Source organism: Leptopilina heterotoma, unplaced genomic scaffold (assembly GCF_015476425.1).
Source record: "Leptopilina heterotoma isolate Lh14 unplaced genomic scaffold, ASM1547642v1 Lhet_206, whole genome shotgun sequence".
NCBI lineage: Eukaryota > Metazoa > Arthropoda > Insecta > Hymenoptera > Figitidae > Leptopilina > Leptopilina heterotoma.
In genome coordinates, this window is record NW_025110922.1 from 2067824 (window position 1) to 2091657 (window position 23834).

Sequence of the window (23834 nt, forward strand, 5' to 3'; positions counted from 1 at the left end):
TAGTATATTTTGATAAATTTTAATTTTTCTAATTTTTAAACAATGTTTTTGAATTTTTGGACTAGTTTTTATTTTTTGCTTTTATTGATTGGATGACTTCCGGCATTGATTGATTTTGATTGGTCGAAACGTCACATATGAGAAGACACGTTCTCATATTGTTATATATATATATATATATATACAATATAAATAAAAATCTGCTAATTACTCACTACTCGCAGTGATAAATAATTGCAAAGCTACATTACTCATGGGCGTAAACTGTGCTAAATTCTAATTATTAAGTGTATCTTTTGCCATGAGTGCATGTACGTGTAACATTCTTTATGACATACATAGATAATGCAATATGTTCAATTGGTTCAATTACTAGTAAATAGATAACAACAATGAATGACAGTTCTTTCAATCAGCTGTTTCAGTATGATTCTTCAGTAATTATTTGTTTATAATCGAATTTCAAAGAAAGGTACGAATAATTGTTATTTCTCAGCTATTATTGCACATTGTCACATGTTTTACAATCCAATTATGTCATACACTATAAATATAACCTTTACAATTAATACAATTTGATACTTATTTGACATATTTATTATATGTTTATTGTCAAGTGTTTTCCTCATTTATTGTTTAAATTTCCTCATACTAATAATATTGTTTCCTCATATTTTTTCCACATTTTATTTTTATCAGATTTTGCAAAGAATGGGCGAAGATATTAGAGTTAAGGAGCAGTGGCAACTTCTCCAAAATCTCAGATCGACTGTAGAAGGATTATTAAATAATGGACTGTCAAATGTGTGGAATGTTTATGGAGGACTTAATCGATTACACAATATAATGGAACAAATATTTAAACATGGATGCAGAATTTTTGATCCTACTGTGAGTATAATTATATATATGGAGCATTCTTCATCAGTGAGACATATATAAGTTTATCTTATCTTCCGGTGCATTGTGTTTTCTATTATCTAATATTTGCAACTTACACATTTTGGTCTAGACATGTGTTTAAATGTAATTATTAAGAATTGAGCAATGCAAATGATTTGTTATAAGCGTCTTTTGTTATTTTGCATTTGTATAATGAGATTGCAATTTTAATTAGTATTTATACAAAAGATGAAGATTGGAAACCCTGACATTTAACTTCTTTTATTAATCCAAAAAGAATTGCGAGTTAAATATACAATATTATTTTTCAGGGTGAGCCAGATTGTTGGATTTTTATTCAGGGACTGAACTGGCTACAACCGTCATTAGCTACATCACCAATTATTCGTGAATGCGACGATTATTTTACAAATTTACCAAATAGAATTGCTTCTCGTAAAGATATGTTGTGGCTCTATACAAGGTATTTAAATTAATTAAATTTTCAAGATACGAATACAAGGTTGCCATAAATATTTAATTTTAATTTTTCCCTGATTTCCAGACAAAATTTGTACTTTTTCCTTGAACCCTAAAAAATATTCTGATTCACTCTAAAAAATATTAGATACTCAAAAAAATATTGTATTAGATTTATTTACAAATTTCTAAAATTGTAAAATTATTCGAAAACATCAGTAACTTCTTTTTTTAATAAATATTTAATCATTTATTATTATTTTTCCATAAGAATTAAAATTCTTCAAAATATTCAAATTCAAACCTTTTTGAAATTCAACAACTTATAAGAATATTATTATAAAACATGAAGATATCAATTACTCCGAGTCTTCGACTCGGAGTGATTGCCTTCTTCATGTTTTGTGATAATTTGAATTACCATAAAATTTTTCAAAAAAAGTTAATTATTTACAAAAAACCTAATAAACTTCTTTGTAAAAATTCAATTATTTTTATAAGTAGTAAAATTTCTCCAAAAAATTCAATTATTTAAAAAAAAGGAATAAAATTCGTTGCAGAGTATTCAATTATTTTCATAAATAATAAATCGATTATTCGGTAATTCATTTTTAAATCAATTTTAATTAGAAAATCCTAGAAGAATTGAATAAATTATTTAAATTAAAAAATAAAAAATTAATTATTGAATAATTGAGGGGCTGGATGCTATGTGTTACGCGCCATTCACTTAGTATGGTGCGTAACACATTATAGCATCCAGCCCCTCAATTGAATGTTTGTTAAAATTAAATTTACATAAAGAATTTTATCAATAAATTTTAAAAAAAGGTAATTGAATTCTTTGGACGAATTTTAATAAAATTTTGAAGAATAATTACATTTTTTGAGGAATTTGATTAAAATTGTATTATAAATAATTAAAATTCTACAGTGAGTTTCATTATTTATCAAAATAATTGAATCCATAAGAAGAGTTTTATTATTTTTGAAAATAATTTCTGTAATAATTTGTAACTTCTCTAAAATTAAATTTTTTTGTCTTTAACTAAAATTTTTCCATAAATCCATTATTTTTAATAATTTTTGAAAAAGTGCTTGGAGAATTTTAAATTCATTTGTTTACAATTTAATTTAACAAAATTTCAATTATTCAGAAATTCTTCAATTAAATATATATTAGAAAATAAAACCTTCAAATATTTTCAAATAAAATGCACAATTATTTATTTTCCAAAAAATTAATTCCACTGAATTGTTATAGTTAAAAATATGAAAAATTCAGATTTTCAAATCTTTTATTTTGAAAACTTTTCAAAATTCAATTATTTATAAAAATTTGTTTCGTAATTCTTTTAATATTCAATTATAATATAAAATTTTAATTTTTTTTACATAATTCTACTAGAATTCAATTATAAATGCAAAAATAAATAATTTATGTAGTAATTGAATGTTTCTTAAAATCCAATTCTATTAAAGAATTTAATCATAAAATTTTTAAATAATTGAATTCTTTGGACAAATTTTAATAAAACTTTTAAGAATAATTGCATTTTTAGAGGAATTTGATTAAAATTGTATTAAAAATAATTGAAATTCTGCAATGAGTTTTATTATTTGTGAAAATAATTGAAATTCTGCGATGAGTTTTATTATTTGTGAAAAAAATTGAATTCCTAAAAAGAATTTTATTGTTAACGAAAATAATTGAATCCCTGTAAACATTGGTTTATTTATAAAAATAATTGAATTATTGAGAAGTAATTTATAAAAAATTTGTAAATAATTAAATTCTTTTGACGAATATTAATAAAATTTTTAAGAATAATGACATTTTTTGAGGAATTCGATTAAAATTGTATCAAAAATAATTAAACTCCTGCGATGAGTTTTATTATTTATTAAAATAACTTAAATTTTCCTAAGAATTTTATTAAAATTTTTCTAAAATAATTGAATTTCGGAGAAAAATTTTATCATTGTTTATAAAAATACTTGAAATTTTGACAAGAATTTTTTTTTAATTTTTGAACATAGATGAATTTCTGCAATGAATTTTTATAACTTTTGAAAATAATTGAATTCTTCCAACGAATTTTATTCAACCTTATAAAAATAACTGAATTTCTGTGAAGAATTTTATTATTTATATAAATAATTGAATTCTTGCAGCGAATTTTATTCAAGTTTATATAAAAATAATTGAATTTTGGTGAAGAATTTTATTATTTATTAAAATAATTGAATTCTTGAAAAGAACATTGTTAAATTTTTTTTTAAATAATTGAATTCTTGCGACGAATTTTAAAAAAATCTTTTTAAATAATTGATATCTTTTGAAAAATTTTTTCGAATTTTGTATTTTAAATAATTGAAATCCTGAAGAAATTTTATTACCTATGAAAATAATTGAATTATTTCGAAGAAATTTATTAAAATTTTTGCAAATAATTGAATTTCGAAGATGAATTTTATTATTTGTAAAGATAATTGAAATTTTGACGAGAGTTTGTTTTTAAATTTTCGAACATAATTGAATTTCTGCAAAGAATTTTTATAATTTTTGAAAATATAATTGAATTTCTGGAATCATTTGTAACTTTTCCAAAATTTAATTTTTTTTTTGTATTTTTAACTAAAATTCTTCTGTAAATCTGGTATTTATGAAAATTGTAAAAATTATTCATTAAATAATTTATAAGCAATAATTTTATGATAGTTGTTCAAGAATTAAGTTATTTAAAAAGAAATTATTTCCAGAAATAGAAATAATTGAAGGTTTTGTATTAGAATTCGTGGTAATTTCATAGTTTATGAGGCAAACAAAGAAAAACATCAAAATTCAGTTTTCTCATGAATTTTAAAAATTCTATTTTTTCCAGTACTTGTAACTAAAAATTCCTGTCTTTTCCCTGAATTCCCTGACCTGTGGCAACCGTGAAATAAAAAATGTGTACTTTATTGAATTTTCTTTTTACAGTTTAGAAAGTCATTCGCTGTCGCAAAAGTTATCGTGGCTTTTATCCGATAAGGAACATTTGCTCTCTTGCCTGGAACCCTGGGCATTTTTATGTCAAGAAACATTGGCAGAAGCGACACTTATTTGCTTAAAGGCTGTTGAGAAAAATCAACCTGCTCTCTTAACGGACATTGATCCTTGCTTGGTAATAATTGAAATTTTTTTTAATTTTGTGAATCGTTTATTTCAATTAATAAAAAATTATTTTAGTTTTTGCCAAACTGGAAATGCGGTAAGGACAGTCCGAAGAAATTTCATCGACGCTCTTCATCGTATCCAGTGAATTTACGCACTAGCCTGCAGGAAATAACATTTAAAACAACGGAGCACGCTTGTCGAAAATGTAACAAGCCTCAAAATTTAAAAAAGAATCTTCCCACCGAAAAAATGCAACCAACAGAGGAAGAGATAGAAAAAGAAGTCAGACAAAGATCACTTTTGAGGACGTGGAGTAGCTATCCTGAATTAAGCGAGAAATTCGACACATTTGAAGGAAGAAGTACATCAACGGAAAATTTAGCAATTATAAAAAAACCCGAGAGGAAATTAAATGAATCTATTCAAAAAGTTGAATTATCGTCTGTGATTAAAATTGATTATTCCGAAGCCAAAGATGCAATTTCACCACAAGAGCGAAAAGCATCGAAGCAAAAGATGTTTACAAGAAAAAATCGAAGTAAAACGAAAAATCTTTCAAATTCTTCGCCCATATCGTTGAAAAAATACAATAGCGGAAGTTCCGATACGTTAAATTATGAAGAAAATCAAAAATCCGCTCAAACTGAGAGTTTTTCTTTCAATCGTCAATCGAGTGTTGAATCATCTGTTACTGACTCGGTAAAAATTGAAACATCGAGTTCATCAAAAAGAAAATCATCATTTTTAGTTGGTTCAGGACCTGAATTTATGACACCGTGGAGTTTAAAGATTGAAGGACAGAAAGATATTAGGACGCCGAAAAAAAGTTTTATGGAAGATGGAGGCAGTAGTGTTCAACCAATGGCTACGGGATATTTTCCACGACCATTAGAGGGGCAAAGTATTATGAGTTTTCTTTCGTCGGCACAATTTTCAAGAGCAAACGCCGAATTGGACAGAGAGAATGCCCATTTCAGTATTTCAGAAGCTATGATTTCTGCGATTGAGCAAGTTAAATGTAATCGTCAATTAAATTTATTTGAGGAAAATGTCGATGAAAGTGATGAGGAAATAAATCATTTGAAGCAAAGAATTCGCTTTAGACGCCGACAGAGGCAGGAGGAGAAAAGAAAAGTTGGAGTGTGGATACGAGATCTTCTAAGTGACGGAAAAACAGACAGTAAGATTTTATTTCCTATATAGAATTTCTTTAACTAACTTTCAAATTATCAATTTGTTTTATTAGAAACGCAGGGCTCGAACCAATGAAAGTATTTAAAAATAAGGATTTTACGGACCAATTACTGACAAAAATATAACCAATCCGAGTCAAATAAGAGAACATTTTTCTTAAAACTATAAATTAAATTTTTTCATAACTATAAAACATGAAGATATCGATAACTCCGAGTTCGGAGTAATTCGACTCGGAGTGATCGATGTCTTCATGTTTTATAATAACTAAAGATGACCGAGTGATAAAATAATTATTTTATATTATAAGAATATTGTTATTGTGACTTGTTCAAAATTATTTTCATTATTTCAATTCAATTATTATTTTCAAAAATTTTTAACTAAAATTCCACTTTAGATCAATTATTTTTAATAATTTTCGAAAAAGTTCTTTGGCAATTTTCAAATCCATTTATTAACAATATTCAATTTCACGAAATTTAAATTATTCCTAAAGTCTTCAATTAAATGCATATTAGAAAATAAAAACTTCAAATAATATAAAAATAATTCAATTAAACTTTTTTAAAAAAATTCATTTTAAAATTCAATTATTTATAAAAATTCATGCTATATTGCTTTTCATATTCAATTATAATCTAAAATTTTAACTGAAATTCATTTTAAAAGTAATTTTTATTAAAGAATTCTACTAGAATTCAATTACTTAAATACAAAAATAAAGAATTTATTGAATTTTTAAATGTTTCTTAAAATTCAATTCTATTAAAGAATTTTATCATCAAATTTTTAAATAATTGAATTGTTTCGAGAAATTTTATTAAAATTATATAGAAACTAATTGATTCCTGCAAAGAATTTTATTATTTATTTATAAATAATTGAGGGCTCGGATCGAAGAACCGACGCTTCGTAATGTTCTGTGCGTTTACAAGCGTCGGTTCTTCGATCCGAGCCCTCAATTGAATTCTTGCATCGAATTTTATTACAATTTATGAAAATAAAATTCCTTCAAAAATTTTTATTAAAATTTTATTAAAAATAATTAATTTTTGCAAAGAATTTTTTTATTTATATAAATAATTGAATTCTTGTTAATTTTTATTAAGATTTTTGAAAATAATTGAATTCTTGCGAATAATTTTATTTAAACTTTAGAAAATAATTGAATTGTTTCGAGAAATTAAATTAAAATTGTAGATAGGTATATTGAAAATAATTGAATTTTTTCTAAGAATTTTATTAAAATTTTAGATAATAATTGAATTGTTTTGAGAAAGTTATTTAAAATTGTAGATATATTGAAAATAATTGAATTCTATCGAAGAATTTTATTAAAATTTTAGAAAAATTCTTACGAGGAATTTAAATGAAATGTCACTGAAAGTAATTGAATTCTTATAAATAATTTTCTTAAAAATATATTGTGAATTCTATTTGGAAATTTTGTTAAAATTGTATTGAAATTACATTGAAGTCATTCAAAGAATTTGATTATTTATAAAAATTATTTAATTTTTCTTAAGAATTTCGAGAAATGAGATTAAAATTGTCTGAAAAATAATTGAAATTCTACGATGAGTTTTATTATTAGTAAAAATAATTGAATCCTTAAGAAGAATTTTTATTACTCTTGAAAATAATTGAATTTCTGCAATAATTTGTAACTTCTCAAAAATTAAATTATTACTAGTGTTTTAAACAAAAAATTCTTCTATAAATCCATTATTTTTAATAATTTTTGAAAAAGTGCTTTGAGAATTTTCAAATTCATTTGTTTACAATTCAATTTTACAAAATTTCAATTTATTCGGAAATTTTTCAATTAAATATAGATTAGAAAATAAAACCTTGAAATAATTTTTAAAAAAATTCAATTAAACTTTTTCAAAAGAATTAATTCTATACAGAAATGTTTGTTAAAAATATGAAAAATCCAGAAATCCAATTATTTTAATTAGAAACCTTTTCTAAATTCAATTATTTCTAAAAATTCACGTTATAATGCTTTTAATATATTAATTATAATCTAAAATTTTAATTGTAATTCATTTTTAAAACAATTTTTATTAGTAATTTTCACAAGAATTTAATTATTTAAATGCAAAAAAAAATAATTTGATAATTTAATGTTTCTTAAAATTAAATACTTATAAAAAAATTTATTAACAAATTTTTAAATAATTAAATTCTTTGGACGAATTTTTATCTAAAGTTTTTAATTTAATTATTTTAATTTTTTAATTTATTTAAGAACAATTACATTTTTTAAGGAATTCGATTAAAATTCCATTAAAAATAATTGAAATTCTGCAATGAATTTTATTATTTATAAAAATAATTGAATTACTAAAAGAATTTTATTATTTATGAAAATAATTGAATTATTGCGAAGAAATTTGTAAAAAAATTTGTAAATAATTGAATTTCTGTAAAAATTTTTATTTTACTGACTATTTTTTTAAAAAACTGACTTTTACTGACTTGAAGCAAATTTACGGACCTTTAAGGGCTTTTCGTACCTAGTTCGAGTCCTGAGAACGTTATTTGTTATTAATTCCATTTTTTATTTCTAGCGACCACCACTGATCAAAGTGTAAGTCCTCTGTCATCTTCTTCAGAATCTCAATCGGACAGTATTTTTTCAGACGATGCAATAACTCCCTCTTCGGGTATGCTATTAATTTAGAAATTAATTTTTTTTTTCACTTTCTTTTCATTTTCAAAAATATAAGGATTAAAAGGACATTTCTTGATTTTCCAATTTTTTGGAATTCAGTAATGATTTGGATAAATTCAGTTTCAGGAATGTATGAATCAACAGCTTCTTTGTCCTCTGAAATTGACTATTTCAGATCGTCTTCGAGACATGGAACGGAATCCAATTTAACTGATAGTATAATATCAGCGGAGGGTGTTGCCTTATCTCTAATTAGTAGGTTTAGTGAAAAACAATTGCCCAGGGCAAGTGAACTAAAGTGGCTTGTGTCTGAACAAGATGCTCCTCAACAGGTAACGAATATTCAAAAATAATCTAGCAAAATTATTCATTAATAATTCATTATTAATAATTATTAATAAATATTAATAATTTTAATATTTAAATATTAATAATTAATAATTTTTCTGATTAATATTTAATTTTACAGTTGCTACCGTTACCGAAAAATTGGTCAATGAGTTTGGATGAACTTGAAGAGAGCAATTCGTGTCCATCAATTTCTCTTCGAGGTACTGTAGAATGGGCTCCTCCGAGACCACAGATTATTTTCACGCCACATCCACCACCAAAGTAAGTGTTTTATTATTTCCGAATAATAATGAGATTAATTTACAAATTAATTCAATAATTATATGTTAAATTTTTTTCTAGAAAGAAGACGTCGATATTAAAGCAAAATTATAGATGCGCTGGTTGTGGAATGAAAGTTGCAGTTAAGTATGCGAATAAATTTCGCTATTGTGAATATTTAGGAAGATATTTTTGTACCGGTTGCCATACAAATCAAGTGTCAGTGATACCAGGAAAAATTTTATACAAATGGGATTTTTGCAGGTGTGTATTTTAATTGTATTTCGTATTTAGTGTATTTTAATTAAATTAAAATTATTTATTTCATTAAAATAGTTATTATTTTTAATCTTAAGATTAAAATATTTTAGAATATCTTGGGACGAAAATATTTTTCAGAACACTTTAGGGTCATGATCGAAGTCTTTATTTTTAAAAAATCCTTTTTGTGATAGGTACCCAGTTTCGAATTTCTCGTACAGACTTTTGGATCAAATGACAATGGATCCACTTTTTCAAGTTAATGGCTTGAATCCATTATTGTACAGACGTGTCAAGCAATTGGAGCGCACAAAAATACTTCGCACTCAATTATTTTTCTTTAAGGATTTCCTTTTTAATTGCCGTTTCGCAGGAAGGTATTAATTTTATAGAAAAGTGACAAAAAAAAATAAAAAGTTTAAACTAATAACTAAATATTGAATGTTCTCGAATTCAGTTTACAGGAAGCGCTGAGAAAAGAACCAAAACATTTGTTGAATGATCCTCATATATATTCGCTACAAGATTTAATACAAGTTAAACTTGGCGTTCTACCCGACGAATTGCACAAGCTAATTGAAGACTGTTATGCCCATGTAGCGGATTGCATCGTAAGAATTATAAATTTTTTTAAATAGAATTTCAAAATAAATACATTTTATTTTTATTACCTTCGACAGACAATTTGTTTAATGAAAAATAATAATTTAATGTTATTGTATAATTTTTTAAATTTCAACTAAAATTTTTTAAATCAACTTACAGTTATGCCAAGCTCGAGGATTCATGTGCGAAATTTGCAAGGACAATTCAAAGGATGTGATTTATCCTTGGGAATTGAATAAAGTGATAAGATGTGACGCTTGTGGCGCGTGTTATCATATTAATTGTAGAAACAATTCAAGCTCCAAAGAATGTCCAAGATGCGTGCGAATACAGGCAAGAAAATTATCTAAAGATCCACTTTGACCCAGGCTATATTTGTATAGCAATTTACTCATTATTTAAATTGCTTTATTTATTATATATATATAACATTTGCAAAGACAATTTGCAATTATTTTATAATGCATTTCGACTCATTAATTTATAGAAAAGTAGTAAATGAATCTTCATTGTACATTTAATCAAAATTAGTTAATTCAAATTTCAAATTATTGCAAAATTGTTTATACTCAAAATATATTTTGAAGAGTAGTATTGATAAATATAGTGTTAATAATGAATCTCAATAATTAACGAATAACGATCAAATTATCTTGCTTTTAGAGACTGTATATTTATCTATATTTAGATAATATTTATTTTGAAAATTATATTTCATCTGATTAATTTAGATTTATTGATTAATGTTCACCATAATTTATGAATTAACAAAAAAAAACATGCATTATTACTAAATGTATTAGATAAAAAAAAAGCAGGACGCACTTTTTAAATGGTTGTATTCAGCCATTGTTTTACGCTTCTACTAATTTATCTTGTAAAAAAATTAGACACTTAGTGTACAAATTTTTATATATTTGAAAGAGGCTGAAAAAAAGGTCTTATTAAAAAGCCTTGAAAATATTTAATTTTCTAATTTTCTAAAAAAAGGAAAAGAAATGAAAATATTTATAAAAAAAAATTTTTTTTATAGAATTAGTGCCATGTTATTAAAAAAGTGTCTCAAAAATCTTTATAAAAAATTATTGAAAGTTAGGGACAATATTGTTTTATAAATGAAATTGAAAAAGTATTACATTTTAAAAATATGATACAAAAATTGTTTACATATTGTTATAAAAATATATTTGTTATAGAATATAAATTTTGATTTAGCTTTTTTTTCCAATTGATAATGAAAATAAATACCGATATTTTTTATTCTGAATCTTTGATTTTTGAAGACCTGGAAATTTTCGGAAAGCATTGAAGGAAATTAATAAAAAAGATAATTTATTTTTTTTATGATTTATTAATTAAATCATGTCAATATGAACCACATACACACGCACACTTTAAAAATAATAGATATTACATTTACTGTCGATATTAAAGTACGCAATAACATTGTAAATATGTACACCAAATAATTTTATCAAAAAAAGAAAAAATAGCAATGTACTATTCATATTCACGTTTTTTTTTCTCTATCAAATCTCATAATGTGTAAGGAATAATGTATATACATGTAGTCACAGATTCGATCTGTATTTACAACTCTGAAACATTCCCGGCGCTTTTTTTTTTAGTTTCCTTTTCTCTTACCCTTTAGGGTAAAATTTAACTTGCTCCACAAACAAGTTACGTATATTTAAAAAAAAACCACTTATATCAAATTTAATCCCTAAATTATATTGAACCAGCAAATGATAAATTAAAAAATTTATTTTAATTAATGAATTAAAAAAAAAATCAAATTAAAATATTAAATTTTGAAAATATCTCGGAAAGGGAAGTAAAATCCTATCACAAGAATATGCAGTCAAATATCAGTCTATTTCATTAATAATATAAATACATTTTAATGTGAACTGGTACTAGACTACATTTTATTTTTTTCCTAATAAAGAATAGTTAATCAAATGATTAATATTACACAAAAGATATTACATTGTAAAAAAATTTTTGCTCGCGATTTTTTTTAATATTCACCGTTATCAGTCTGTATAAAGTGCAACAAAAATGCATAACAATGCGCCACACTTGTAATCTAAAACGGCAATTTTTTTTTCGATTTTTTTTACTGATTTATTTCATAATAGACTATCATTTGAAAAGATTTCAATAATAAAAATTAGTACCTCAGTTTGCATATTTCGGAAAACTAGCGAGTGGATAAGTAACGGCGACAAAAAAAAATTAAAAGAAATTGTAAAATTAAAAAAAAGAAGATAAATGTACTACAAAGAATAAAAGCGTGGCGCTAAAATAAATTTTCAACAAAATTCAAAATAGCTTAAAAATACTGAGACTGCAAATGATTACGTTAATGGTATTTATATATATAAATAGTAAATAAAAAAAAAGATTGTATAGAAATCACTTTATCCTTGTCGACCGTATTTCCAAAATTACGCACAAAGCTGTTAACTAAACTTCAGTCATACTCTCTAGATTTTTATTTTATTAATAGTTAAAATTAAATTTCTCAATTCGCGTTAGTCGTTTATCACAACAAAAGAGTTTACACTCGTCAGTAGATAATTCGTCCAAATCGCTTGTCTCCTTTTATTTCGTTCGTAATTTTCAACTTAATGAGCAAGCGCTTTACCAATCAATGTGATTAATTTCGCGTTCTAAGTTTTTTTTTCAAAAAATACTTACAGTGTGTGTGGGGAATTTATATATCCAACACCTCTTTTAATGGCACCTTTGCAACTTCAAAGAAAATTCTGAAAAAAATGAAAAATTAGATTAAAAAAAGTTCTGGAAAAATTAAAAATAAAAAACTTTTTTTTAAAAAAAGAAATAAAAAATTAAATCGAAAATCGAAAATACTCACTTATGACTGTATTTGTTTCTAACGGTGGCTAGGGCTTCTTTGTGTTTTCTAAGTAGTCCTTCATTTAGTGCAAGGACAACTTCTTTTAATTCGGCCAGTGCATAACCGGTATAAAATTCAAGAGTCGCTGTCCAGCCACTCAAGTCCTTCATTTGAAGAGCGAGGAATAGCGCAGCCGCTGCCATTTTACTGTCACTGAACATTATTGTTGCGTAGTCCATCAAGGAATATTCCAAGATGTAACGAGCTAATGTTAAAGTTGGCATTGAAACTTTTGCACACTGTAAAAAAAATAATAAAACAAATATTTTATATTAATTATTCTCTCATTATTGATTAATGAAAATTTGTTTTCTTATAATTACCCGAGCGTATCTACGAAGAAATCGATACGAGAGAGGAATTCCAAGATCAAAATCGACAATTTTGAGAATATTCATTTCCATTCTTAAGAGTTCTTTTTGCGTGTAAGCGCCGTCACATATATACAGAAAATCTTCCACCATCGGAGGTATTCTTTCCTGAAAATAGAAAATCAATATTAATAATTAATAAAGATTAGAAAGATAAACAAGTTAACTTATTTTATAATTTTTAATAAAAAAATATAATTTTTTTTTATTCTAAAATAAAAAAAATATATAATTTTTTTTTTATTCCAAAATAAAAAATTAGTTTCAACTTTTTTGATGAAGAATCTTACGTCAAATTTGCTTGCGATGAATAAACTGGCAGCGCCAAGAAGCTGCAGCGTCTCTTTGCCGACAGTCACTTTTGTTAGATAAAGATCAACTAATTTCACAGCCAAATATAAAGTTTCGTGATTTAGTTCGAATGATTCTTGAACCTCAACCATCCAATCTACCAATAACGATCTCATCCATCGCGAAAGACAAATTTGCTTCTCCATATAATCTCCAATTGGAAAAATCATTTCTCTTTCCTTCAAATAATTGAAAATGTCCATTGCGTAGTGTGAAACCTGGAATGGGTCCAACCAATTTTCACCATCGAAATCCCATTCAACACCTTCCGGAAGTTTTCTCTCTGGCGGTGCATTTAATCGTAATTCTACGGGAGCAACTTCTATCGACTTAATGGGTTCCGCCTCTTCTGCTTTCTCCTTTTTCTCCACTTTTCCTTGTGCTTGCTATTTAGTCAGAAACAGAAAGTTTGTTATTACAAAAACATTTATTTACGAATTTCTTTCAATTGTAAAATTAATCTAAAACAACAATAACTTCTTTTTTAAAAAAATATTTAATAATTATTATTTTTCCATTGGAATTAAGATTTTCAAAATATTCAAATTCAAATCTTTTTTCAAATTCAACAATTTATGAGAATATTATTATAAAACATGACCGAGAGATAAGATTATTATTTTGTACTATAAAAAATATTTTTATTCTAACTTCTTCAAAATTATTTTCATTTCAATTAAATTATTATTTCTTAGAATTTTTAACAAAAATTCTTCTTTAAATCAATTATTTATAATAGTTTTTAAAAAAATTTCCGAGAATTTTCAAAAATGTATTTATTTACAATTCAATATTAGAAAATAAAAAATTTCAATTAAACTTTTTGAAAAAAAATTAATTCTACAGAATTGTGAGTTAAAATTTAAAAATAAAAAAAATATAAAAAATTCAGAATTTCAAAGATTTCAATTTGTAACTTTTTCAAAATTCAATTATTTCTAAAAATTTATACTATAATGCTTTTAATATTCAATTATTATCTAAAAATTTAACTAATAAAAGTCATTTTTAAATTAATTTTATTCGAAAATTCGACGAGAATTTAATGATTTAAATACAAAAATGAATAAGTTATTGAATAATTGAACGTTTTTTAAAATTGAAGTCTGATAAACAATTTAAGCAACTAATTTTTAATTAATTAAGTTCTTTTGACGATTTTTAATAAAATTATAATTTAATTCTTTTTAACGAATTTTATTAAAATTGAATTCAAAATAATTGACTTCCGGCAAAGAATTTAATTAAAATTAATTATTGAAAATAGTCAAATTCTTTTCAGAGTTTTAATTGAAATTGAATTAAAAATAATTGAATTCTTGCGAGGACTTTTATCAAAAAATTTTCAAATAATTGATTTTTTTTCGAAAAAATCAATTTTTATCCAAAACTTGTACGAGAATTCAATTATTTAAATAAAAAAATAAATAATTTGTATTGAATAATTGAATGTTCCTTAATATTAAATTCTCAAAAAATTTTATCAACAAATTTTCACATAATTAAATTTATTACTTATGAAAATAATTAAACGTTTGCGTCGAATCTTAATAAAATTTTTTTTAAATAATTGAATTCTTTTGGAGAATTTTATTAAAATAGTAGATATTGGAAATCATTGAATGTTGGAAAATTCTTGGAAATAATATGATCCTAAAGTTCTGAACGTTTAAATGAACGAAATTTATTTATTTCTTCTTCAAATTCAATTTTTATTACAACAATTTTGAGTCAGTATCAAAAAAATTAATTTTTAAAGTTTTTAAACTTAGAATCTAAGTTTTAAATTTTTATTCGAATCAGTAATTTCTGAAAATATTTTTAATACAAAATATTTCGTTCATCTGAACGTTCAAAACTTGTGGATCATGAAATAATTGAAATTTTGCCAAGAATTTTATTAAAATTTTTGAAAATAATTGAATTTTAAAGAAGAATTTTATTATTTATAAAGAGAATTCAAATTTTGACGAGAATTTCTTTAAATATTTGAATACAATTGAATTTCTGCGAAGAATTTTATTGCTTTTGAAAATAATTGAATTTTTTCAATCATTTAAAACTTCTCCAAATTAGTGTTTCTAACGAAAATTCCTCGATAAGTTTATTATTTTTTATAGTTAATTAAATACATATTAAAAAATTTAACTAATTTCTGAAATAATTTAAATTTTGATAATTTTTGCATAAATTTAAGTTCTTTAAAATTTCTAATAAAATTCATTAAAAATTGAAATTTTATAAAATTTAAAATTAAAATCTTTATTTATGAAAATAATTGTAACGCAACTCTTTTAAAATTGAATTAATTTTTAAATATTTAAGTATTAAATTATTCATTAAATAATTTCTAAGTAATAATTTTATGATAGTTCTTTAAGAATTAAGTTATTTAAAAAGAAATTATTGTCAGAAAAGGAAAAAATTGAAGGTTTTGTATTAGAATTTTTGTTTTTCTAGAAAAAACTATTAATAATAATATTTTAATTATTTGAATGTTAATTAATTATTTTTCCTTATTTTTGATTAGAAAAAGGGGAAAAAGGTGATAAAATTGAAATAAGGGGACAAAAGGGGACCAACTGTGATGCCTGCAAAAAAATTTATTATGCAACATATGAGGCATTCCATTTCAAAATTGAGTTTAAAAGTTAAACTTCGGAAAATCTTAAAACACGTTACCTCCGATTTTAATAAAATTTATATTAAACAAGAGCTTGAATATTCTATTTTTTATTTATCGTTTTGAAATGAAATCACTCATATAATTTATTTAAAATTATTTCGTAATTAGAAAAGAAAAAGTCTCATAAGAGTACTTAAAAAAAAATACTCACTTTAACACTACTCCTCGTCACCATTTTGGAACTTTCCTCAGAAACTTCTTCTAAAGCGCTGACATATAAAGAATTATCCTCGGATTTTTCTAAGTCAACGCTGCGTCTTAATGCAGCAACTTTGGGAATTTCCAATTTCTCCTCATCCTTTTTGACAAATTTTGTTGCACGTGGCTGTATTTTTGTCTTGACGAGTGCTGCATTGTCATTTTTAACTAAAACTTTATCAAGTGATCTAAGACCAATTGTTTGTGAGGATAAATGAATTTTGGATGTGACTGTGGTTTTGGTTTGTGTGACAATTGTTTTTTTCACAAGTTTCTTTGGCTCATTAACTTGAGTAAAGGTTTTACCAATGGCCTAAAAAATGAAAAATAGATTAATAATTTTCTTTTAAAAAAAATTATGTCTAAACATTTGAAAATATTCCTTTAATCGTACTTTGGTCACATTGGTAATATTTCCTAGAGCTGAACGCTTAACGGTTTTGTCTTTGGGTGGAGAAGCATCGGCTTTTCGTTTAAGTCTGGTTTCCCTAATTACTACTGCTTGTTTAGGTAGTTGATTGCTCGTCACAGAATTACGAGTAGTCACACCTTTTCTCATTGGAACTGCAGTTCCACTTGGTTTGCTTTGTGTGCAGAGAATTCTTGTTGGTGCCATTTTGATTGTCGGATATTGTGGAAAAACTGAAAAATATTTGTTTTTTTCGTAACACTATTTAAATTGAGAAAAAAAGTATTATTTTGTTATTTAAAGAATTAAAAAATAATTACAATTCGTTTCATAATTAATAAATTAAAATTAATTAATCCAAATGATAGTAAATGATGTAAAAAATTCATAAGTATAAAATTCTACTTCTTTCATATTTAATTCATATTTCATTCATATTGAAAAAAAGATAATAAATTGTTTGTTATTTAATGTTCAAAGAGCAATAAAAATGAAGAAAATTTTTTGTTCCTTTAAAGATTGAAAAGATTCGGTATTTTAAAAGATTAACGTGAGTTTAATTAGGTTAGAATTAAATACTACTATAAGAGATAAGAAAAGATATTTGTCAAATTTACATAATATAATAATAACAATGTAAATTAAATGTTTTCAAACAGAGAATAATTATCCAAATATATTTTATTATTATGTATAAATAAATATTTTAATATAAAAATTAAAACTGTAAAGACAAATTTTGTCCTTGTCACAAGAGCTCACAGGTTTACCTGTGAGATGGAATCACGAAAGTCATCGTCAAAATTAATTAATTCAGGGTGAAAAATTTCAACTGAAATTCTGGCGTGCTACGTGTATTTACAAGGGGTAAAAGGTTATGAAAACTAAGAGAACTTTTAAAAATATTTACAAAACAGAATAAAGTACTTTAACCCCAACTGCCCATCTAATAGTCAATGTGTGTTTCTGTCAGAAATAAGTAAATATTCGAGACATTTTGAGGTGAACATTCAGAACATTCTAACCATGTACAAGACTGCTGTCGAAAAAAGTACATAAAAACGCGGGAACTGAGAAAAATGTCATTTTTAGGGGAAAAAAATACTTCACGAGATGTATTATATAATTCTCATTATGATAAGATAGTAAATTGATGAAAAAAACCACTGATATTAAATATGGAGTAATTAAATACAAAATATTAACAGTCGCTTGGGAAGCCACCCACGTCATTTCTCACGCTCAAAACAATCAATTATCTTGAATGAAATATATGAAAAATAACAATTTAATGGTGAAATACTCGATAAAAATGATGAATATTCTTTACCTGCAAGTATTATTCAGAGATATTATGTTCCAGAAGGTGTAGATTTCTCATTTATGAAAATCTTGTCACTTGTACGTTACTTCATATTCGTCCATGCAGCAAGGAACAACTGCAGTTAGATTGATGCTCGTTTGAAAGGTCAGTTTTCGGTTACAGTAATCTCTGATTGGCGATGCCTCCAGGTTCTGACCAATCAGAATTATTCATTAACAAGAAGAAAACCTCGTAGGTGACACCTAGCGGCAAATGTTCCAACCAAGAGTAACTGTAATCTCACGTTCTGCCAACATAGTAGGAATTCATTCTTGCCAACAATTCAGTTGTGTGTTTACAAGTGTTTTCAATGTTATGATTGTGAACATTAATTTTCTATCGTTGTTATTTTTTAATTATAGTTTGTTTTAAAACGTATTGTTCATCGTATGTTGTGTTATAAAAGTTTGCACTAAAATTCAGTGTCGTAGTCAGCGCTGTAATTTGTTTTGTTCGGGAAATTCAGACTTGAAAAATTATTTGTAGGTTATGTTCTATACACACATTGTTTATTTGAAATTAATTTGTTGAATTTGTTAAACAATAAGTCAAAGTGCGGAAGTTTAGCCAGTATACTGAAATTATTTTCTTTGCTCTATATTTACTAATTAATAACTAATATCACTGTAATTATGTTTCGGAATAATCGGAATAATTAAAAGCAATGCAGGAAATTTGCACAGAACATTTTAAATTTGCAAATCATGTTGATTTTAATACTAGTTGTCAATATATTTCTTTAAATCGTTAATTCTATTTGGATAAATACTGAATTTTTACAATTTTCCTAAAATATGAAATTTAAACCTTTAAACCATTGTTTTCCTAATATTGAAAATATGTTGGTAATGCAGAATAGAATTTTTTATTTCTAGGTTGGTAAAAAACTGTTATGAATTAACATTTTTTAGTTGCAATTTTTTGGCGGGCCGAACTTGGAGCAAGAAAAATGCAAGAAGAACGTTTTATAATTAAATATATTAGTGTAAATAATTGTTTTCTATATCTGCCAGATACGTGGTTGCGAAAATTAATATCAAAGGTCAGTATGTTAATTACATTATGTTTAATGTTTATTGCTACATGTTAAACTATATGCAACATGCTCAACGTTTGTTTATAACCTCAAATATAAATAATGATTTGATATTATTTATGTTTTTTTCTTTTTTTCTATTTAAATTTAAATATCGATGATGATAATTTCAATTTTGTTCCTTTTACCATGGAATTTTTGATAATACAGAAATCGCTGGTAAAAGTTTTTTAAATCTTTCTTGCGGGCTAAAGTTTAATTGTCTCATAAGGGAAAATCATTTTTTGACTTATAAAATAAATAGGAATAGTTTGAATATTTATAAATAATTGAACAAAATTTTATTTTTCACAGCCAAATGTTGTAAGACTGACTCATAAATCTGCAGATTACTATTTATCGTGGTATTTATTACCAAGTCCAAATGGTTACCCTTCATTAAGTGCAACTTTTGCAAGAAGCTTAGGGATTGAGGAAGGTGATGAAATTTTTATTACTTGTCAATCTGAACCACCTTCGCTTACAAGTGTAATAGTAACTCCAAAAAGTATACAAGATCAAGAAATTCTAGTACGTACTGTATAAATAATTAATTTTTTATTTTCAAATATAAATTTTTGAATAATTTCAGATTCAAACTTTAAAAAAATTCAATTATTAACTAATTTACTAATTAATTATTCTTGTTTATTGATTTCAAAAATTTTAATAAAATTCATCGCAAGAATTCAATTATTTTCATAAATAATAACATTCTTCGTAAGAATTCAATTATTTTCAAAAAATTTAACGAAAAAGTTCAATTTTTTTCTTAATTCGTTATAAAAAATTTTAATAGAATTCAATTATTTTCTAAAATTTTAATAATCCTTCAAAACAATTCAATTATTTTTTCAAATAGTAAAATCTTTGCGAAAATTCAATTATTTTCAAAAAATTTTATGAAAAAGTTCAATTTTTTCTTAATTTGTTATAAAAAATTCCAATAGAATTCAATTATTATTTTCTAAAATTTTAATAAATTCTTCGAAAAAATTCAATTATATTTATAAATAGTAAAATTCTTTGCAAAAATTCAATCATTTTTAATACAATTTTAATAACATTTCGTGACAAAATTAAATTATTTTCTAAAATTTTAATAATTCTACAAAACAACTTAATTATATTTATAAATATGTAGTAAAATTCTTTGCAAAATTTAATTATTTTTAAAAAAAATTTACAAAAGAATTCAATTGTTTTCTTAATTCGATATAAAATAATTCAAAAGACTATAATTATTTTCTAAAATTTTAATAAATTCTTCGAAACAATTCAAATATGTTTATAAATAGTAAAATTCTTTGCAAAAATTAAATTATTTTTATTACAATTTTAATAACATTTCATGAAAGAATTCAATTTTTTAAAAATGTTTAATATAATATATTTTTCGAAAAAATTCAATTATTTTCTAAAATTTTAATAATCCTTCAAAACAATTCAATTATTTTTTTGAATAGTAAAAGCTTTGCAAAAAATTAATTATTTTCAAAAAATTTCACGAAAGAATTCAATTTTTCCTTAATTTGTTATAAAAAATTTCAATAGAATTCAATTACTTTCTAAAATTTTAATAAATTCTTCAAACAAATTCAATTACCTATATTTATAAATAGTAAAATTCTTTGCGAAAAATCAATTCTTTTTAAAAAATTTTACGAAAGAATTCAATTTTTTTCTTAATTCGTTATAAAATATTTCAAAAAAATTTAATTATTTTCTAAAATTTTAATAAATTCTTTGAAAAAATTCAATTATATTTATAAATAGTAATATTCTTTGCAAAAATTCAATTATTTAAAAAAAAATTTTAAGAAAGAATTCAATTTTTTTTAATTTGTTATAAATTTTCTCAAAAGAATTCAATTATTTTCTAAAATTTTTATAAAATTTAATAATTAAATGTTTAATTTCAATTATTGACAAACATGATTTTTTTAAAAACTTGAAAGAAATTGTTCATAAAAACTAATAATTTTGTAAAATTTTTTATTAAAATTAATATAGAAAATTCCATTATTATTTAAAAAAAAATTATAAGAAATCCTTGAAAAAGAATTTAATTCGAATTTTCATAAATTTTAACAAAATTCTATACACGAGAATTCAATTATTTTACTAAATAATAAATTTCTTCGAAGGAATTCTATTATAATAAATTTTTTTTGCTAAAATGCTTTGCTAAAATGTGATGATTTTCAATACATTAATTTAAAAATTGAAATTATTTCAAAAGAAAAATTATTAAATAAGTTAAGAAACAAAAAAGTAAACTACAACTAACTTAACTTACTAACTAAATAGTTAACTAACCGCGGAATACAACGATTATTAATATAGATTTTTATTTCTACTTTTACTTAATTTATTTATTTCTATTAAAAAAATTTAAATAATTCAAATTTTCTTCAGGAACATCAATGCGACAAAATTCAGTCTATTCTTTTGGATCAAATATCTGTTGTTGCGAGACATCAGCCAATTGTCGTGTGGGTTTCCAAACGTCTTCACGTAACAATTCTCGTTGGTAATTATTAGATTTTTCTATTTATTTTCGCTTTATTTTTTCATTAAATATTTATCGCAGGGACCGTCACGGAAATCAAATTTTGATTTCGTTACGATATTCCAAAACAAAACGAAATTATTAATGTATTTTGATTTTGATTCGGTAACGAAACAAAATTTACTTCCTGTTTCCATTCTGATACTGTAACGAAACAAAATTTACTTTCTATTTTGATTCCGATACTGTAACGAAACAAAATTCACTTTCTATTTTGATTTCGATATTGTAACGAAACAAAATTCACTTCCTATTTTGATTCCGATAATGTAATGAAACAAAATTTACTTCCTATATTGATTCTGATACGTTAACGAAACAAAATTTACTTCCTATTTTGATTCTGATATTATAATACTGCAATTCGGTTTTCTTATAGAAACAGAAGTCGATTCGAATTCTATTTCAGATTTCGTATGTAAAAACGATATTATCTTCTGATATATTTGACATTTGCAACAAAATTTAGGTTCAATGAGACTTATACACGCGCAGTAGTATTTTATCAAAATTAAAACAAAAAAGAATTTTGATTTTGATATTGGAATCAAAACTAAATAGAATGGAATTTTGATTTTGATATTAGAACCAAAACGAAATAGAATGGAATTTTGATTTTGATATTGAAACCAAAACGAAATAGAGTTCAATTTTGATTTTGATATTGGAACCAAAACGAAATAGAGTTGAATTTTGATTTTGATATTGGAACCAAAACGAAATAGAGTTGAATTTTGATTTTTATATTGGAATCAAAACTAAATAGAGTGGAATTTTGATTCTGATACCCATATCCGAATCAAAACAAAAGTATTTTTTAATTTTGTTTTGATTCCGTGACGGTCCCTGATTTATCGAATCATTTAAATTAATGAAATTCAATTAATTAAATTTTCATTAGATTCCCTCAATCCGAATTTTCGTTATGGAAAATTGTTCGAAGATTCCGAAGTGCATGTGAAAAATGCAATTGTTAAAACTGGTACAAAGTGTATTGAAAAGTCGACAGTTTCACATGATGTAAATACTGCAAGTGGAATGTGGAGTATATTCAAGTATCTGCCACCGATGTTTTCCAAGACAAATAAAATCGCAAATGAGGAAAACTTTTCTGTCGATATTCAGGCAGAATTGAATAAATACATAAATATTGGTCCTCCTGAAGTCTTCCGTGTGCATGAGATGTTTAAGATAGAAAATATTTCAGAGGCAAATGAATTCGACGTTTCCTTACAGTGTCCGTATAACGTTTTTATTCACAAACGTCATTTGCCAAATTTTTTTCATTCATCGGAGGAGAATTTTTGTAAAATAAAAAAAGTCAAGGAAAATTTACAGTACATTGAAACGGGTACTGACTTCCTAAGGGACGATACTCAAAATATTCCCAAAGAGTCAACGGAGTTTATTGTCAAATTATTGTGTTTGGAAGATTATTTGGAGAAGTGCTCTAGTTCAGTTGATAAAGAATATTTCATGGCGACTTCTCTACATAAGTGCATTTATCTATCGTCGAATTTAAAAATGAATTTGAAAGTCAGACTTGGAGGGAAAGTACTTTTGGAATCATATGAATCAGAGGACAACAAAATTTCGTCAATTGAGATATTTTCTCTAAATGATAATGTGACTTCTGAAGATTTTCAAAATTTTGTGAATCGATTTACGAAAAAAGAGAAAATTGTTATAAATTCCTGTGCCAAACTTGTATTTGATAATGGAAAGACTTGTCTTTTGAAAATTATTCCTGAGTGTAAATACGCTCGTCTCGACGCCACTACTTTATCGAATTTAAAAATACACGTGAATATAGTAGCAAACAATACTGGTCGAGACACTAATCAAGATCTACAGAATGATGAATCATGGATTAAAAAAATTACACTCGGGTAAGATACTTTTTCAACCCTTCTTTTTATTTTTTAATTTTGTATTTTTTTAATTATGAAAGTAAATTATTCTTAATTATTATTAATTAATAAGAAATAGTAAATTATCAAAAAATTAC

The 23834-nt window shown here is 24.2% G+C and overlaps 3 protein-coding genes across 4 annotated transcripts in view; 2 read left to right on the forward strand and 1 right to left on the reverse strand.

Moving 5' to 3' along the window:
• Positions 1–173: 173 nt before the first annotated feature.
• On the forward strand, positions 174–10862 carry LOC122501216 (run domain Beclin-1-interacting and cysteine-rich domain-containing protein). Its single transcript, XM_043610521.1, has 12 exons — positions 174–472; positions 700–891; positions 1215–1366; positions 4346–4529; positions 4595–5702; positions 8296–8391; positions 8520–8731; positions 8869–9011; positions 9093–9275; positions 9467–9649; positions 9730–9883; positions 10038–10862. Exons 2-12 carry the CDS (start codon positions 712–714, stop codon positions 10239–10241), a joined length of 2799 nt encoding a protein of 932 aa, XP_043466456.1. The 5' UTR covers positions 174–472; positions 700–711; the 3' UTR covers positions 10242–10862.
• An 870-nt stretch (positions 10863–11732) lies between these two features.
• On the reverse strand, positions 11733–18302 carry LOC122501218 (G2/mitotic-specific cyclin-B3). Its single transcript, XM_043610525.1, has 7 exons — positions 18147–18302; positions 16802–17049; positions 16361–16720; positions 13463–13909; positions 13125–13280; positions 12760–13040; positions 11733–12649 (listed from the first exon to the last, which is right to left on the reverse strand). Exons 2-7 carry the CDS (start codon positions 17021–17023, stop codon positions 12598–12600), a joined length of 1518 nt encoding a protein of 505 aa, XP_043466460.1. The 5' UTR covers positions 17024–17049; positions 18147–18302; the 3' UTR covers positions 11733–12597.
• A 159-nt stretch (positions 18303–18461) lies between these two features.
• LOC122501264 overlaps positions 18462–23834 on the forward strand; it is a 69346-nt gene continuing 63973 nt past the window's right edge. For both annotated transcript variants that reach the window (XM_043610597.1, XM_043610598.1), the window contains exons 1-5: positions 18462–18661; positions 19055–19221; positions 19570–19785; positions 21673–21787; positions 22728–23715. In XM_043610597.1, coding sequence (XP_043466532.1) covers positions 19129–19221; positions 19570–19785; positions 21673–21787; positions 22728–23715 — 1412 coding nt within the window. In that variant the 5' untranslated portion in view covers positions 18462–18661; positions 19055–19128. The remainder of the gene's footprint in view (positions 18662–19054; positions 19222–19569; positions 19786–21672; positions 21788–22727; positions 23716–23834) is intronic.

Excerpts from the sequence above, each read along its gene's own strand:
- LOC122501216 (XM_043610521.1), top strand. The coding sequence starts at position 712 with ATGGGCGAAGATATTAGAGTTAAGGAGCAGTGGCAACTTCTCCAAAAT. Across the intron at positions 8,392-8,519 it reads TGCAATAACTCCCTCTTCGG|TTTCAGGAATGTATGAATCA; the intron begins GTATGCTATTAA and ends GGATAAATTCAG. Across the intron at positions 9,276-9,466 it reads TACAAATGGGATTTTTGCAG|GTACCCAGTTTCGAATTTCT; the intron begins GTGTGTATTTTA and ends TTTTTGTGATAG.
- LOC122501218 (XM_043610525.1), bottom strand. The coding sequence starts at position 17,023 with ATGGCACCAACAAGAATTCTCTGCACACAAAGCAAACCAAGTGGAACT. Across the intron at positions 13,910-16,360 it reads TGACGAGGAGTAGTGTTAAA|CAAGCACAAGGAAAAGTGGA; the intron begins GTGAGTATTTTT and ends CTGACTAAATAG. Across the intron at positions 13,041-13,124 it reads TTCTTCGTAGATACGCTCGG|TGTGCAAAAGTTTCAATGCC; the intron begins GTAATTATAAGA and ends TTTTTTTTACAG.